General features: G+C 43.7%; 2 protein-coding genes across 2 annotated transcripts in view; one reads left to right on the forward strand and one right to left on the reverse strand.

Annotated features, from left to right (window-relative positions):
- Positions 1–1212: 1212 nt before the first annotated feature.
- On the forward strand, positions 1213–8097 carry rlig1 (RNA 5'-phosphate and 3'-OH ligase 1). Its single transcript, XM_080505422.1, has 7 exons — positions 1213–1378; positions 2255–2372; positions 2939–3034; positions 3133–3249; positions 5276–5473; positions 6039–6208; positions 7895–8097. Exons 1-7 carry the CDS (start codon positions 1289–1291, stop codon positions 8078–8080), a joined length of 975 nt encoding a protein of 324 aa, XP_080361548.1. The 5' UTR covers positions 1213–1288; the 3' UTR covers positions 8081–8097.
- Positions 8098–8778: 681 nt separating this feature from the next.
- Positions 8779–18704, reverse strand: part of cep290 (centrosomal protein 290) — a 51532-nt gene continuing 41606 nt past the window's right edge. Inside the window, exons 41-51 of the mRNA XM_080505532.1 lie at positions 18469–18612; positions 15276–15399; positions 12512–12646; positions 11617–11703; positions 11348–11512; positions 11155–11277; positions 10908–11068; positions 10155–10296; positions 9923–9996; positions 9114–9199; positions 8779–9031 (exon numbers count right to left, since the gene is read on the reverse strand). Of these exons, the coding sequence (XP_080361658.1) occupies positions 8787–9031; positions 9114–9199; positions 9923–9996; positions 10155–10296; positions 10908–11068; positions 11155–11277; positions 11348–11512; positions 11617–11703; positions 12512–12646; positions 15276–15399; positions 18469–18612 (1486 nt within the window). The 3' untranslated portion in view covers positions 8779–8786. The remainder of the gene's footprint in view (positions 9032–9113; positions 9200–9922; positions 9997–10154; positions 10297–10907; positions 11069–11154; positions 11278–11347; positions 11513–11616; positions 11704–12511; positions 12647–15275; positions 15400–18468; positions 18613–18704) is intronic.

Raw genomic sequence — 18704 nt, forward strand, 5'->3', positions numbered from 1 at the left:
ACTGTCATGCGATTTGGGTGAGTAGTTTCTGTGAAAAGTTCAAAAGTTCAAAGGTCAAATCTTTCTTGTTGCCAGCAGGTGGCACTGTGAATGGATGTTGACATATGGATTTTATCAGGGGATGTCTTTGATCAAGCATGGAAAGTTATAGGCCAGGGGTGTCAAACATGTGGCCCGGGGGCCAGAACCGGCCAACCACACGATCGAATCCGGCCCGCCGTGTGATTTTTGAAGTGTGAAGTATAAAAAGGAAAACTGGCAGAAGCTGATCTAAAAACACTAGATTGGCAAAAATGACATTCAAAACCACCCTTGGTCAGAATTTGGCCCCCAACATTAATGCATCTGGGGAGGTCACATGACGCAACACCTTTCACAATAAACAATAAGTCCAACTTATGTGAAATGATACTTTAGACACGTAAACTCAAAACAATTTCCAGATGATGACAAATTGTTTTAATCCCGAATACGATATCCAGATGCAGACAACTGAGGGTTTTTTTTTGGTGTTTTTTTTTTTGCAAATCTACTAATATCTGATTTCCTTTAATATGTACATTTCAGAATAAACTGACAAATTCTTGCAGTTACAAAAGAATCAAAAGAAGGAAAGACTTTGCATTTGTCCGTATCTGCAGTTTAATATGTTATGTTTGACTTGTTGGGCCCTCCAGAGGTCAGATTAGGTTGGATGTGGCCCCTCAACTAAAATGAGTTTGACACCCCTGTTATAGGCCCATTGGAGCATGTAGAGCAGATACAAGATATACATCACTTCCTGTTTCATGGCAAAGGAAAACAGATGATTTTCGACTTCTGTGTATGTATATGTATATGTATATATACACACAAAACTTCCATCATCCATACAATCCTTTAAGGTAGCTTATGGACGTTTCTTCCCGGAACTTTATTTTATCGTCCTCTATTATCATCCCTTTATTGTTGTAATATAACTTGTTACCATTTAAATCCATTGTTTTCTCCTATGGGTAATTTTTTTTTTTTTTTTAAATGTATTATAATTGTAAAAAGAAAAAAAACAAGACTTTTCACTGCCTGACTATATAAGTGCATTTCTCTCAGTTGCCGCACGGAGGCGGTAATGACTCGTGTTGATCGCGCGTCGCTCCACCACGGGCCCGCAGAAGAAGAAAGCGAGCATCACGCTGTCTTCACATTTAGCTGAAAAAGAAGCAGCATTTCAGGTTTAAAACAGCAGCGAGGATCTGTCGAGGGTCCCGCGAGGCTGCGGGCGGGTGTTCCCGGGCGGCGAGCGGACACAATGCGGCGGCTGGGCTCCGTGCAGCAGAAGGTTCCGTGTGTTTTCATCACAGGCGTGCGAGAGGAAGCGTCCAGAAAGAGAGACTGCCAGGTGAACAACTAAACGGACTGTTTAACACACACACACACACACATACACACCTCTGGCTTTATTTCAGATTAATGTACATTTAATGGATTTATAAGATAGCACTGCAGTGCGCGTGAAGGTTGCTCTTCCGACTGCGTGACGCGTCGTGGGCCGTCAGACTCCACGACCACCTCAGAGAGCATCACTGCATCCCCACAGCGACCTGGTGATCACGGCCTGGTTTCCCCTCTGAACTCCACGTGATCTTCGCGAGCCTCAAGACTGACAACAATGACGTCATAGCCATGTGGCAGGAGTGGAACACACACACTCACACACCTTGGTGCAATTTAAGCTAATCAGCAGACCACGTGATTTTAGACAGCGAAGAAGCTGGTGTTCCCAGAGGAAACCCACACACTCGAGGGGAAAACATGCAACTGCTCCTGTTTTAACCCACAGCAGTCTCCCTGTGAGGCCAGTGTGCTGCCATTTAATTTCAAGAGGACATATTTGAAACATTTTATTTGTGTAATATGGTGTGTCGTTTGCTGCTTGGTTCTTTATTGTTGAGTATACATAATACATCTGATAGTTGGTGAGCTGCTGTACAGGAAATCTATGTGAATCTGCTCGGGAAACTTCACATGCCCTCAAAACGTAACTGTTCTTTTGAAAACTGCGTCCAATGAGGAACGGGCTTCGTCATCACATAAACGGAGGGAAAATGGTGCTTATTAAAAACGCTGGGACTACATCATTTTCAAGACTGACGTGTAAACTGGTCTTCAGTCTGTGTGTTGCGACGTTGTCATTAAAGGATTCGACGCCCCTGCGATGCACAAGGCTCCGCCTCGTCCTGTGGAACTGACCAGTGTGTGTGTGTGTCTCCTGCAGCCGTTTCAGGTGGTTGCCACAGAATGTGTGAACCCCGTGGCTCTGGAGGCCAGCGTGGACTGCGCTCTGGCCACAGAGAAGGTGGACGGCACCTGCTGTTACGTCACAGTCTATAAAGGTGAGAGCGCCTCGGATGGAATAACTCTGAGGCCTCATCCACAGGAGCTGAAGCGATCTTTTTCTCTCTCCGAGCTTCTCAAGAAAAAGACCTCCGTCCACACGTCACTGTGAACACGGCTCAACACGGGGCTTCAGGGCATGTAGTACGCCTGCCTGGCCTTTAGGGGCAAACGCCAAAAATGCAGAAAACAAGGGGCACATAGAAATTTAGAAACAGACTCCTGCTCGTAAACCGCTATATAACTCTAGTTCTATAGGTCTATGGCCCTGTTGCTAGCGTCAGTAGCTTCTGCATCATGGACTGCCGTGGGGGGGAAGAATACGTCATCTTTTTTTCAGTTGATCGTCTTTGACGTCCACACCTCATAGCTGAGCCGGGGTTTTAGAATTTCCCCACTCTGAAACCTGTTTAAAAAAAAAAGAAGAAGAATTTTCGGTCGTCTAAAACGCCGCTTCGTGTGGATGATCGTCCAGAAATGGTGCGTTTACGTGAACTGCCGTTCTCGTGTGGACGGCATCCTCAGGCTGGTGAGCTCGTGTTCACACTGGGGTTGATGGTTCCAGGACAGCCGTACCTGTGGGCTCGACTGGACAGGAAGCCCAACAAGCAGGCGGAGAAAAGGTTCAAGAAGCACCAACACAATCACAAGAGCAGCAAAGGTACATTCAACTCCTCAAGGTTTGCCTTTCACTCCCCTGTCCTCAAATTCATCGGAATTCTCTCACTGTGGGTTTGTTTCGATTTTTTCTCCTGTCAGGTTTCACGTGGAACGTAGAGGAGGACTATAAAACGGTACCAGACTCGTGGATCCCGGCTCACAGAGTCAAACGTCACAACGGACACCCGGCGCCGGATGAGCACGGACACATTCCAGGTCTGCTTCATCACACTGCGAAAGGAGCGGATACTGAGCAAATCAACCATCCAGAATGAGCTGAGGGAGAGAAATGACTCCGGGTTTACTTGTAGCAAGCTCTTAACACAGCTCCAGTAAGTCTCGCTTCAGTTCACGACTTCAGTCAGCACATCTAAAGCTTTTGGGCTCGACTGCGACTTCACTGCATTTCTGTCCCTCGTTCATCTTGAACTCACTCCATCCTCCCGACGGCAACCTGAAAGATGTTTATTAGCATTATCACAGCTTTTATTGAAGCTTTTCAACCAAAGATCAAGTTTGTGAAACATTTCAAAGTCTGCTGTTCTTAGGGGTGTAAAGTTATTTATCTCAGTAGAAAATAATCTTTTGACTTGGGCTGCACAATATGTGTCAAAAGACTGACGCAGCCACCATAGATTGTACTTCTGCACTGGAATTGATAACATTTTAAATATGAGTGTGAGAGATGAACAGAACTTGGTGGATTCACTGCCCCATTCATTATGAGGAACAACAAATCTTAAAATGCATAAATCGTGTTGTTTTTGCAATATTCAACATCACAATCTAATCTGTGCAGCTTTAATTTGCACTTGGTTATAGTGAAAAGTGGCTTTATTTCTTTTCTGTGATCGACTGGAACTCGTGAGGTCTTTCTATTAATCTATTTCTGCTTCTTGTTGTTTTAAAAGAACTAACATTTAGAGTAGGGAAGCACCGATCCAGGTTTTTTCACTTCCGATCCGATTACGATACCCAAATTTGAATATCAGCTGACACTGATATTATTCAGATACCAGAGCTGTGTTTGCTTTAATAATATTATCATTATTGTTGATTTTATGAGGCTGTGATAAACTCCTCTCTACAGTAAAGTATGGAATGTATGCATGTATTCTCTCAAGACAACTTGAGGTCAGAAAAGGAAAGCAGTACAAACTATTTTTATTCAGTTTGGACAATGTGAAGGTCTGCGTGACGTCATCATCTCATAATAAACTAGTTCTATCTTTAAAACCTCACAATCATTTTATTAATTCCTGGAGAAATTCATTAGCAACGTGTTCCCAGCTCTAATGCAGCACCAATGATTGGGACTATTTTCAGGGAGTTTAGCGTGGAACAGGAAGCAGCATCGCGGAGGTGTGAATCGCCTGCTACCGCCGAACTGTTCTTCTCGGAGAGCTGGGGTTTTAAAACTGTGACATCTGGCTGCAGAGCGTCCGCCTTGCTGTGCAACACCTTTACAAACATTCACACCGATACTTTGGACACATTTTACACTCAAAACACCACAAACAGCGACATGTTCTCATGAAAAGTCTGTTAGCACTACGGCGCTACTTCCCTAGCATACTAAGCTAGTTGCAAACTGTGGAATGGAGCATCTTCCGCTCAACTGACCAAGGGCTGGTTTCCATGGTGACGGAGTGAAAACGCAAAAAAACGTTTGTTTTGGTCGTCTGTTTACATGACAGTGGTGTTCAGAGCCACTGAAAATTAAACTTTTGAGAGGCGGCTCCCCAAAGTGGAACTTTTTGAAAACGCTCTGGGCTCCGTCGTCGTGTAAACGGGTGGAAATGAGACTTTCTGGAAACTAGTAGATGGATAACAATAATGTTTCCTCCAGAGTGTTATGACTGCCAGTGTATATTCTCCTGGGACTTGGTAGTTTTATTTTGACAGTCACTGTAATAACAGTGCAACCTGGTCATGTGCCTGTGGTTTCATTTCAAAAACAACCAACACTCATTAGTAGCACTACATGAAAACATTGTTTTCAGTGTTTCTGTGTAAATGGATGTCATTTTCAAAAACGATGCAGTGAAAACAAAAAACCTTCCTGAAACGATGCACTGGAAACGTGATTGGGGGCCGGACACGGAGCCGATGCACATTTCTAATTGTTAGAGACAAAAGTGAAAAAGTATTTTTTTTAACCAATTGGACTTTCTCTATTTCCTGGGGAAGTTTCCTGGGGTGTGAGCGACCACTGACAGCATGTGTCCCTGTGCCTCTTCAGGCTGGGTTCCAGTGGAGAAGGACAACAAGCAGTACTGCTGGCACTCCTCTGTGGTGGATCACGACCTCGGGGCGGCTCTCGTCCTCCGGCCCGGCTCAGACGAGGACGACGCGTTGGAAATCGCGGCGGTGCCACTGGCGGAGCTCCAGGAACAAACGCTCGAGCTCATCGGAACAAACGTCAACGGCAACCCTTACGGTAAAGCCGTTATACCTCCCGTGCATCTGTTCGCCGTTCATGGAAGCTATACGTTGATTCTTCTCCTCAAATTGGTGACAATGATCTTAGTTACCAACTGTGCTGTTGTAGTTTACTAAGTTATGCACATTTTTCGGGAAATTTTCAAATATATGGGCTTTTCCAGGAAAGGACTTCATGAGGCACCGCAGCAAATGTGTGTCCATTTCTTACTTTAAACCTTTAAAATCCCGACGGTCCTTTTCACAGGTGTGGAAGTTGAGGCCTGTGAGTCTGAACCGACCCGAGAAACCTCCAAGCAAATTTCAAAGAAAACATTGATTAGGAAAACTAACATTAGCATCAAAGCCCTGCTGTCAGAATTCTCCTCAAAAGTTTGACAAACATAAAAAACATACAAATGAAGACTGACTCCACATCAGAAAATGTGAATTGTAAAGATGTTTTCAGTCCATCTCAGGAGCAGCGAACCGTCCCGAGAGACCACATGTGATGTTTGAGCCGCTGTCCGTACGCCTGGACCGCTCGCTCTGAAAGCTGAAGCCTTCTTCTGTGGCGCTGGCAGGACTCGGGAGTAAGAAGCAGCCTTTCCACTGCCTGGTGCCACACGGCAGCGTCCGCGTCAGAAACCCGCCTGCGGTGGACCTCCAGCAGCTGGTCTCCTGGTTCCAGGAGAGTCCGGAGGGCCGGGTCGAGGGCATCGTCTGGCACTGCAACGACGGGACGCTCGTGAAGGTGAAGAGAGAAACTGACGAGTCGTGTGTTTATTATTATTATTATTTTTAATTAAGGAGATCAAACAGTCCAGTTTTCATATCAAATCATTCAGATTTTATACATATACATCATCTATAACAGGGGTCTGCAACCTGCAGCTCTGGAGCCACATGTGGCTCTTTAGCCCCGCTGTAATGGCTCCCTGAAGCTGTGAGAAAATACGTTTAATAAAACTTTCATTTTCGTCATTTTCTTTGTACATTGTACTGTTTTGTTATAAGGACCCTTATAATAGGTAATTGGAATTGTTTGGGTTTTTTTTTTTAAAGCTAAAACAACTTAAAATGGCAAAATAATAAAATAATCTAAAATGCCTCAAATCGGTACAAAAAAGGAAAAACAGGCTATTTTTAAATGCTTATTTTCCAAGAGTAACAAGAAATGTCTAAAACAAAACAACTAAACATTTAAAATGGCTAAAATAAATGGCGAAAAAATTACTAAAGTATAGCCTCAAATGAAAAAAAAAAAGTAAAATGGCAAAGAATCAAAACAGTGAAAATGGCCATAACACTAAAGCCACTAAAATGGCTTAAAAATGACAACAACAAAAAAGATTTATTTTTCATTTTCATAAATTTTATAATCAACTATATACATTCGTAAAGAATAAGCAAACAGATAAACAGAAACAAACGTCTCATCTATTTACGTCTATAGTCAAAGCACGATCTATTGGATAATCCTGGAGAGTCAAGATTTTATCAAAGGGGAATTAAAGCAAATCTGGTCTCTGTCTATATATACAATCTCTGAAATGTCTCTATCGTCTTAATAGAGAATGTCAGTCTCTCCACGGTAGATGTGTCGTATATAGTTTTGTAGCAGTCGTCTAATGTTGGAGCACCCAGTTATTACCACTTCTTCGTCAAGGCTTTCTTCCCTCCCATCAGTAACATTCTTGATGAGCGTTTGTCTGCTGCAGGTTGGGTGTGTAGTAGCAGAGCTCCCGGGTACAGTGTGACAACGTCACAGGTGGCGTGTAGTCTAATGGTGTAATCATAGCATTGACGCAGAGGCTGTGTGCAGTTGGTTCACGCTAACGCAGTGTTTATGTATCGTTAAATTAAACTTTGGGGAATTTAATCATATTGGTACTTGTTATTTGGGAGAAGCTCAGAGTTTGTACTCGTCCAGCAATTTGCACATTAACCGTGTTCATATGTAAATTTTTTACGATCTACACTCATTAAATATCATGTCATTGTTTCTTTATTTAACCCGAACCCAGAGTATTTGTGCAGCCTGTTTGATTGGTCAGAAAAGTGAAGTGGGCGGGGCTTAAGCCGAGTTCTGCGCTCTGAAATATGTTGAAACAACCGACTTTGTTCTTGTCAAGTGTGTTTCCATCTTCAGTTACAGTGTTGCGAGTCGGATTATCTCACAATCACAGTTTATACACGTTGTTGTCTTTTCCTTTCATGTATTCCTGCAACGTGTGAGAAGAAATCCTCTCGCGTTGAAATAACGGGAAGAGGACAAACCGAGCATAACGTGTAGATGAAACTCTGACATATGTTTCAGATTCTCCTGGGACTTGGTAGTTTGAAAGTTCAGTCACTGTAATACCGACCCAACTTCCTCTTCTGTCCCAAACGTCTCACCAAGTCACTTGTTGTATCTCGCCCTCGTCCTCCGCGACAGATCCATCGTCACCACCTGGGACTGCGCTGGCCAGACGGGGACACCAGCCTGGGCGCCACGCCGGTGGTCGTCCGTGTGGACGGGACCCGCGACGCCTTCAACCACAGCAGGGACTTGTTCACATCCCTCCTGGCGCTGAGCGGACGGCGCTTCAGTCGGCTGCAGGACGTTCTCCTCGAGCCGTGAAGAGACGGGGTTCTGTCCCCGGACCCTCACATCCTTAATTCCACGAGTGATCTGAAAACTCTTCCTTCATCGCACTTTATTTATTCCGCAGCTTAAGTCTTAACCGTGGCTGTTTACTGCAAATATTGTACCCAGAATGAACAATAAATGATGGAAACGCTGTTTTTTATTTTTTTTATTTTGAGTTTATTGAAAAGGACCAGCAGCTGCCTGAAGTTCAAAACTGTAAACTTGAATTGTTTGAACTTTTTTGATGTGATTTAAAACAACTTCACATACACTAGCAATGTTTGCTTTAAAAGCCACAGATGCCAAGTTATTTTTATTTACTTTTTTTCAAAGTTTTATAAAAAGAACAAAACAAAATCTACATTGCCATAATTTGAAAATGCAAATAAGAAAAATAAAACTGCTTCCAAAACAAAGTGTTCCATGAAAGAGTCCTGGTAAGTGAAGGAAGCTTCCAGTACAAACTAACGACTCAGTAAGTATAAATTCAGCACACGGAGTGAAACGATTCCAGGAGCAGCGCCCTGACGCTTTCATCTGTTTACAACCTATACATCATTCACAGGTTACAAAGAACGGACAGATGAAAGAAAAGCCCAACATGGACTTTTCAAAAATGGGTTAATTCTCGGCTCTTGGATGTTTGGGTAGCGTTCACCTCTGCGGGGGGGGGCTCTCGCTCGGTGTCCCTGGCTGCTCAGCTGCCGGACACGCTGGGCAGCTCGGCCTTCACGCCGAACCGGTCGCACACCTTCCTCAGCTCCTCCTCCAGCAGGACGTTCTTCTTCACCTCCAGGTTGTAGTTGTATTTCAGATCCTCGATCTCCTCGAAGAACGTGGGGTCGAAGTTCTCCAGCTCCTTCTTCAGCCTCTGGACTTCGCTGTGCAGTTTGACCCTGTCGCCCTCGGCTGCCCGGAGCAGAGCTTTCAGCTTCCCGTCACCTGTGAGGAAGACGACTCCACTGAAACGGTTTCTTCTTCTTCTTCTTCAGCGTGGCGGCGAGGGACGGTCTGGAAGGCTCACCGTGTTTAGAAGACGTCTCCCCGTATCGCTCGTCCAGCCTGCGTTTCAGCTCCGCGTTCTCCTCCTCCAGCTCGCTGTTGACCAACCTGAAGAGCAACGCAACATTTTAGAGTGATGGTTGAAGAAACACGCTAAACATTGAGTGGCAGATTCTCTTTTAAAACCTTTGTCTCAGAGTTCAGTGTCACACTTAAATTAAAGGGTTCAATGTTTGAAATGGTTAAAATAAAAATTTGATGAAATGCCTTGAAGGGCTGAAACCAGTTTTTCTCTCTTTTCTTTCTCTCCCTCTCTTTCCCTCTCTATACTCTCCCCATCCCCCTTCCTCCCTCTATTGTCTTTCTCCCTCTATCCTCTTGTACTCTATTCTCTTTCTCCCTCTATTTTCCTTTTGTCCCTCTCTTTCCCTCTCTTCTTTCCCTACAGTGGCCTGGAAGTGCAAAACACTTCAGAAAACACGACAGGATCCCCCTCTTTTCTCCTTCCTCCATCTCCTGACATGTCATTTGTTCATACGAGTTACAGAACCTTCAGTCTCCATGGAAGCTCCAAGCTCCTCCAGCTCACTGACCTGTTGATCCATTTTTTCCCTAAATGTCCTGCAGTTTTGTCAATAAGCGTGAGGAAAGAAGACTCGTAGTCTCGAGCTGTCAATCAACTCGTGAGGTCGACTTTCCAGTGCTCATATCGAGACGTATCACTGCTGAAGTCAATGAAACATGCCGCTCGTGTCGATGATGTAGAGTAATAATCAAGAAGAACCAGGGTAGCTGAATGACGGCTGCTCGTATGCAGCCGCTTTAAAATACCTGATGGCCTCAACCTCTTTGAGTCCTGCATCAGTCTTTGCAGCAGCAGGAGGAAACCTCTTCAACACATCCACCTGGGAAACAAGGGAACAGGATTAATCCGCAGCCTCGTCTGGTGGGCTTGGATGACGGGCCGTCTTTCTTCACAGGTTTAGTGACGTTTGGATCTGTTAAACGCCCAGGTCTTCGTCGACACCCTGCACGTTTCCATCGAGGTGAATTTTGCTTGTACCTGATCTTCCAGCTGCCGGACGCTGGTCTGAGCTCGGTCCTCGCGCTCCGTCACCTCCTTCAGCTGCCGCTTGAGCTCGGAGAGGCTGGAGGTCTTGTGGGACAGCTCCGCCTCCAGCTCCTTCATCTTGTTCTCAAACATCCTGCCCCATGGAAGTGAACACCCAAGAAAAGTTTGAAAAAATGAGGAAGTCACTATAATTTGAAAGGAACATCTTTAAAAACCAAAAAAACCCAACATAACAGGATCAATTCAAAACTAAAAAATTAACTGTGACAGTGACCAGAAGTAGTTTATGAAACGAACTTCAGAAAGAAGTAAAAGAGTCAAGAACTCTCCTGCCATTTAAGAAACACATAAAAGCGACATTGCTAAAAAAAAAAAAAATTATGAAAATTAGATTTGGACATAAATAATGTGAGAGATTTGATTTAAACAAACATGAACATTATGGCTTTGTATCTATAGATTGTAAATACTGTACATAAAATGGACAAATATCTGTAAAAGTAAATATTTAGAAAGTTGGACATTAACAATACAACAGACTGGTGTAAAGTGATTTGAAGGAAACAAAGGGGCAGACATCATCTTCCCCTGCTCCTTTTCATTCAGACGGTCAAATTGGAAGTTTTGTTGCAGGGTGTTTTTTTTTTTAATTATTGATTTTGAATGAAATACATTTTTTTTGGGAAAAAACTCATGAAACTTCTCTTGGTGAAGTGTGTTCTACGACGTGGGCTCTAAACAGACCTTGTGAGCACCGTAGCCTTCCCCGTCCTGCTGTCGGTGCCGGGTTTGAACATGGCCGCCCGCAGCCTCTGCTTGGTTTCCTCCAGCTCGGCCTCCAGCTTCTCGTTGCTCACCTCCAGACTCATCTTGGTCGCCCTCAGCCTGTCGGCAGCGTCCACTTCCTGTGAGACAACATGTTGAGACGTCCTCAGTCCGTTTCTTGTTTTTTATAGACATAAAACTGAACGGAGTTGAAGTGGGTGTTCACCCTCTTCATCTCCTTGCGCAGACGTTCATTTTCCACCACGATCTTCTCCAGGCCCTTGGTCTTGGATTCAAGTTTCGACCTCAGCTCTGCCTCGCTCTTGTTCTTCAGGGCGTCGTATTCAAGCTGGAAAAGTGAAGATCTGCTGTCAGCCGAAGCGACGCGCGTTCAAAAACACACGTGAGACGCCGAGCACCTTCAGTCTCTCGAGCTCTTGCTCCAGCGCGGCAACTCTGCCCCGGTCGGGGGCGACGCTGGACTTCTTCAGCGCCTCGTTCTCCCTCTGCACGCGCTCCACCACCTTCTTCATCAACCCCACGATCTTCTCAAGTTCAGGCACCGTTTTGCCGCTTTGACCGGCCTGATTGAGAACACAGCACCAAGCACATGTTGGACCGGCCGTTTGGGAACCGCAGCGCCGGGCTCATTCAGCTTTTATTGGGGTTTTTTTTTCCTGCGACTCACTCCGCGTATATGAGCCAGCTTTTTCTCAACATCTGCCTTCTCCTTTTTCAGCGCACTGCACATCTCCTTCAGGTCTGCCACTTGATTCTGTTGGGGGGTGGGGTGGGGGGGGGGGGGGGGGTGGGTGAGGTAAAACAGGGAGTGGATGAAGCGCTTAAAACAAAGCTGGCACCGAGACAGAGAACAAAGTGAGAAAAAAAGCCATATGATACTATATGAAATATATATATGGGTATATACTAGATATGAAAAAAATATAAAGCATCAATTAGAAATAATACGTAAAAGTACATTGTACAGGATTTCTTTTCTCAAAAACATTCCGAAATCTCCAAAAATCAAGTTGGATGCCATTGAAGCTGGACTGTGATGACGTAGTCAGGGAGGGACTGGATGTAGAAATAATGGCGTCATCAGCATAAAGACGTACATGAGTCACCTGCACCAAGGGAAATGTTATTGATAAAATCAGGAGGGGCAAGGAAACAGAAAATACAAGGCATTACGGTGAAGGATTGCTGCAAACAAATGGGGAAAAAAGAGTTGATAATGAGTCTGTATGTCAGAGAAACCACTCTGACATACAGACTCAAGAAAGAGGAGTTCAGTAAGAAATATGTTGTTATACAGAGAAGAAGTGTCATATGATGCTCAGCATCAAAACAATCACAGAACTTTTGTTCACTAATAATGAATTGGCAATGATTTTCAACATCAAATTCTTTACTTTTATTTTCACTGACATTTTAGCGGCAATACATTCTATAATTAAAATAATATATTGTCAAATTCTGGCACAAGAAGCATTAATAAAACGTGTGTTTTACACTAAATGATGACGTTAACCTTCTTCGCTCCCTATTGGCCGCTAAACCGGAGCTTGTGTTGAGTGTACCTTCAGTCTTGGCACGTCTTTCTTGTTCTGCTCCTGCTGGAAACGCAGCTCCAGGTTCTCCGAGGCCAGCTTGAGGTTTTCCTTCCGGAGGTCCTGATCTCTCTGGGACGGGGTGCCGGTGCCTCGTCCGGACGTCTGGAGGAGAGCCAAGGCACAGCGGCGGATCGTTAGCGCCTTCATTTTCAATGTCACCAGTTGTCAGGGGCAAATAGAAACACAGTGGGAGCCTGAAGTTGGAGAGACTAAAAAGCCACGTTCTACTGGCTGGTTCTGCCCTAACTGTTCTCTACCATGAACGGAGCGCTACCACAACAGAACAGCTGGAGTACCTTCACATGTCTAAGTGGTCTGTGTTCTGGTTTTTGGATGTGATCATCCCATTTCTCTATGTGTTTGATTGGTGGAGTAGCTGGAGCCACATCTGGTTCTGCATCCTCCTCCTCCTCCTCTTTGATCTCAGCCTCTTCATCCATCACCTTGATCTGCTTCTTCAACCTCTTCTTTGATGTGGCGCCCACCTCGTCACCCTCGTTGTCATGGAGATCCAGCTCGCCATCTTGGTTTGCCCCTCCATCTTTTTCACCGCCTGTTGGTGCAGCCGATGATGTCCCGGACTCCACTCCTCCCGATGGGCCTTCAGGTTCTTCGTCCTCCGTGCCGGCCGTCTCCACCCGTTCTTCAGCCACGTTTCCGACTGAGCCCCCCACACTGCTCCCTGCGCTGCTCTTGGAACCACCTCCCCCGTCTTGTCTCTCATCTTCCTCCACAGGATCCACGTCCTTCCCTGCAGACAGGTCCGTTTCGTCAGCCGCTGCGAGCTCCTCCTCGTCTTCTTGCTTGTCTTCTATGGAGCTGGTCTGAGTTCCCCCGTCAGCCTGACTTGTCTTTGTCTCCCTCTGCTGGTCTGAGGAGTCGTCTGCGGCTTCACCGCTGACAGACCGGACTCGCGGTCCGTCCTCGACGTCAAACGTCTGGGAGCAGATCCCCCTCTGAGTCTGGGAAGAGGCGCTTTTCCCCTTCACAGCCAATCAATCCCATTAAATCCATCAGCGGCGCAGCGGACGGGTAAAAGAAAGAGACGGCAGAGCGTTATGAAAACAAACACGAGGGGAGAACATCTTGGACTCTTTACCCCTTCATATAGACAGGCGAGAGCACTCTGTTTAGGTCAGGGAATAAAATGTGCTGTACTCCCACATATCACACACCTGGCGACACACCATGAGCCTGGCTGGATATAGAATAGGCAGCCCTAAAGTGACTTACACACATCTTTTACTTCAAATGAATCACAGCATCTCACTCAGTAGACTCCTGGACAGTTGGGAAGCTATAGAAAACATACATAAAATGAAATGAAAGGCCAACACGTGCAACTCATTAAAACCACATACTGTGAATTATGGAAAAGGCAACAAATGAAATGTTCAAAGAGAAAACTTTATTGCATTTGAAACTCACGGGCTCGTCATAAATCCCCTGGTGATGCTCAGCAGGTTTGTTTTTTCCATCGTGATTGAGTTCACGGCGACTCTTAATGGTCTATCTCATACCGGCAGTGTTAAATCCAGCAACTGTTCTATCAAACAATGGTTGCAGAAGAACGTCCCGGTGAGATCTTATCTGTTTTTTTGGCACTGCACTGTAAAGGTGACTGACTTGAAGATATAAAGCTATAAAAAAATGTGTACTTTCCTTGTTTTAAAAAAAATTTTTATTATCATCCTATTCATGTTCTTGGACTGTGGGAGGAAAGGAGGAGAAACATGCAAACAGAAAGGCCCAGACTGGTATTAGAACCCACAACCTGAGCCTCTGCTCAAAAAGGCAGAATAATGTAAATACAAAGCAACGTCTCTGCTTTCAAAGGTTCACACCACATTGCGATCATCTATAATTTATGTTTACCTACATTAACAAGCCAGATTTCCTCTTCGTCAAACGGAGTGACCTTTCAGTCTCGAGAGAATATACATTTGATATAATTTTTTTCTTTACACACCAGTCATTTTCTTAATTGGCAAAAAAAGAAGGCTTTTTAAAAAAGGCATAACAAAATGATTAGAGTTTTAAAAAAGAGAGGGGAAGGGAAGCTTAAAAAGGGAAAAGAAAACCTTGTACATGTTAATATTCAAAATTACTTATTTCATATTTATCCTGTCTTACTTGAAATTCACCTTTCTTTGTAGTTATTGTGTCTGAAGCAATGCTTAAATTATTTTCCCCTCTGGAATTAACAGAATATTTCTATTCTATTCTATTCTATTCAAAAAAGTCAATATTGTCAAAAATCCTGTCTGAGAACCTGCTAAAATCCGATACAAAAAACAGCTGGCAATGTAATGAAATGTTTCCCATGCTAAATTGTAACTGAAGCTTTATAAGTGCAACATATACTGTTTTTGTACGCGTTTGGAAACAAATGTATATATAAAACTTTAGGAGCTGCGAGTCTCATTTTAAAGGCTAAACGTGTTTTGTGGCTCCAGGTAAATTCGACCTCAGACCTCTGAGCTCTTTGATCTGTCAAACATGGTGATTCACCTCGTCAGGTATTGTTTTGTTGAGACATGATATAGAGAAAAACAGCTACTTTCAAGCACGTCGTTTAATCTAATTTAAAATCTCTTCTTTCATCTGACCAGAAGTCTCGACGTCAACAAACTTCAATTTACAATGATGTAAAGAAAAGAAAAAAAAAAATCCCTTTTTAAAATCGCATGATCCATATTGGTATTGAGCCACTGGTGACATCATCACTTACCGACGGTCTGGATGAGGATTCTTTGGTGATCTGGCTCTCGAGGGCGTGGAGTTTCTCCTCCAGGAAGCAGTTCCTCTGCGTCAGAATCTCCATGGCGTCGTCACGAGGCAACGCTTGGTGCTCTCTGCACGTCAATCGACAAACAGCAAGTTAACCACAAGTGTAAGAAAAGTTAACATCTCATAAACAAAGCAAAAAAAAAAAGAAAGAAAGGAGTGTGGCCTGTACGGACAGTACAAAACATTTAAATATACATCTAATGTGCATATCACACAAGACTGATTGAACTGTAATAAATTGTGTTTCTATCCACTCTGCTCTTTCTGGTCACAGTTTGTATCTCAATTTGACATCATTTGCACAAATTTTAACAAGAAGGCCGTTGCTCGGCTAATCCCCCGCCGGAGGGCTTTATATTTTCTCACAAAGCAGCTCTAAGGCAGCACACTTGGTACACTAGGGGGTGTTCCATGGGTCCTAGTAGATAATTATGAACAAGATCTGAAAGGTCTTCTTCATAAGCTATGTCAAAATACGTCTCCAGAGCCCAAAAGGTGTTTTTTATGCACTTAGTGACCCTGTGACCTGATATGCAAATTAGGTTTAAACCTTCTCCCCAGGTGGAGTGTCCATGTGTGAAGTTTGGTGACTGTGGGCCCAGGAACTGCTGAGAAATGAGGAGAAATGTTTATATGAAAATACATGTATTGTGCAACCATGACGAGCAAACTTCAGACCCTACCAATCTTCAAGGTCAAGGTCAGGTCACTTGGTGTACTGGAGGTTATCCCTGGAGTGTGTATCATGTGTGTATAAAATTTCAGAGCCCTAGCTCAAAAACCTAGGCCTCCAGAGCCCAAAATGTGTTTCTAAGCACTTCGTGACCCTGTGACCTACTTAATATGCAAATTAGGTCAAGGTCACCATAGTATCCCTTCCCCCTCTGAGATGTATCCACATGTGAAGTTTGGTCACTGTGGGCCCAGGGGTTGCCGAGATATAGGTAGAAACGTTCGAACGGACGGACGTACGGAGACTGTTTCAAGATCCCCCTTCGGGGCCTATCAGCCACGGCGGGGGATAAAAATGAAAAAGCTCCTGCATCATCATTCAGCATCACATCGCATCTGGTGGCAAAAGGCCAGGAGTGAGAGTCATGAGGGTGAACAAGACCACAAACTGCTCAACTTCTGAAACACTGCTAGTTTGAACTGCAGAGGCAGGTAAAAGAAAAGAATAAACGAAATGAAAACACACGCTGCACAAGTGTTGTCTCTTTAAAACTGTTTGAAAAAAAGAAAGATCAGTTGTGTTTGGAAGAACAACTCGCAAAACACAAAGACAGATGTCACATTACTTCAGTATCTGTGAAGCTTCATATAGAGTTTCAATGTACGGTTCAATGTCGGGGCTTTTTATATGAAATACTTTAAAGAAAACCTGGCTTGTTTAACATTTGACTGAATATGAGGGATATGGACAGTCGCTGGTCGGGCCTCTGAGAATTAATTCAGGAGAAATATGAGAACTCTCAGTTTAACGTAATTTACTTAGAATCTGTTCTGTGGGCTCTTTCCAAAAATAACCAAATTGAGGAAGCGTTGCAAATCAATAGCGATTGCCCTTCAGAAGCAATCCACACAAACGAGCTGTACAATGTTAGGCAGATGCTGGCAAAAACGGTGTTTTCATTACTGCGTGCTGGAGCGTCTGCGACGAGAACCAGAGCCAGGCCAAAGGACTCTGGGTCTGGTCCTTTGGCCTGGCTCTGGTTCTCGTCGCACTCCGACTTCTGCTCCACATTCTGGGACTAATGATTGACTGATGCACTTCTGGATTCATGCTGCGGGATCGTCATGTTGAGATGCCCCTGAAGTCGTGTTTTTGGAAAAGTTTTCCCGCTTCACTGTTCTCAAAACCTTTAGCCGCCCGTGTGCACGTGTTTGTGGGAATGCTCTCCACTAATGGAACGTCTGCTTTTGTTGGGCATTTATGGCTCGTGTCTGCATGTTAAATTGCCATTCCATGTCTTGGATTTGAAGAATTACTTTTAGCACGGAAAGTATGGAAATGTGTTTTGTGGATTATTTCATCCTTGACAATAAATCTTATTTGCTTGGAAAGTGGGTTTATTTCTCTTTTAAACGGTGCCACATTTGCGGCCGACCGCCTCTTGGCTTCCTAACAGTTGATCCCTGTCAATTTTAGAATTCAATTTAAGATTTTAATGACTTGTTTTTTGCTTTTTTTTTTTTTTTTTTTTTAAAGTAGAAGCCTCTGGAAGCAATTTAATTAACTGAAGTTTTCACAATTTAAACCCCTTCCTCTAATATGGTTCTTTCCTCTGTTCCAAAATAATACAATAGTAAATTAATTTTGGAATAACTATAAATGATGTGCAGATACAAATTTAGACTCAAAACTTAGTTTTAATTGACAATTGGGCCTATGTTAAACCAGTTATTTGTTGAAGTTGGCTATCGTAACGGATGTTGTGCCACCCGTTGACCTGACACTAGTGCGCCAGTAGATAGACAATAACAACAATGTAAAGGGGGGGTCGTAATGAGAAACAAACTTTAAGAAAATACTTCAATGTGGTGTGTTTTTGCAGCTCCAGACTTTTCAAAAATCAACATCGACTTGAACATCATTGGAAAGTGAATCATTTTTACAAGTGAAACATAAACTAGGCTTTCAGTTCAAAAAATGGGTAAAAGCATCTGATAATATTGAGTAGTTTCAATACTTCGCAACTTACAAACTACTACGACAGCGGAACGTTATTAAATAAAGTGAGTAATACGATATTTATGGTTGTAGCTGATGCTGATGTCTTTGTGATTTCCGATTTGTTCTTCTCCGCCTGTCGAAATCCAGTAAATCAGTCTACATTGAACATGTTAATATAATGATAACGACCAAGCTTTAGCTACGAACAGGAAGAGTAACACACACATACAAATAGAATACAAATATTTGAGTTATAAATCTGAAAGAAATTTCCATGTTACTATAATTCCTTAAGAGGCACCTGTGAACAGCTGTGCTGCACATCCCACGAATGTGTGGGCCTCACAAGACTTTTTAAACAGCGTAAGATCGAGATAAAGAAATAATCTACCAAAACACAAACAGCTCTGCATGTTGTGCTCTTTATGAATTACAAAAATAAAAAAAAGTAGATTTATACTTCATGGTGACAATCTGTGTCTCCAGCTCAGAGTTGCTCCTCTTCAGCTCCTCCAGCTCCTTCTCCAGTTCAGAGTGTCGGACTCCCACCACCTGATCGGTGGTCACACCTCGGGAACTCAGCCTCTTCTTCTCCTTCTCCAGTCTGTGCACAAGCAAACACACAACGCGGGGCTCAGAGCCAATTCTGAATTTTTTTTAAAAAGACAGTAAATATTCTGACATCCTGGAATCCTG

Source organism: Blennius ocellaris (assembly GCF_963422515.1).
Source record: "Blennius ocellaris genome assembly, chromosome: 11".
NCBI lineage: Eukaryota > Metazoa > Chordata > Actinopteri > Blenniiformes > Blenniidae > Blennius > Blennius ocellaris.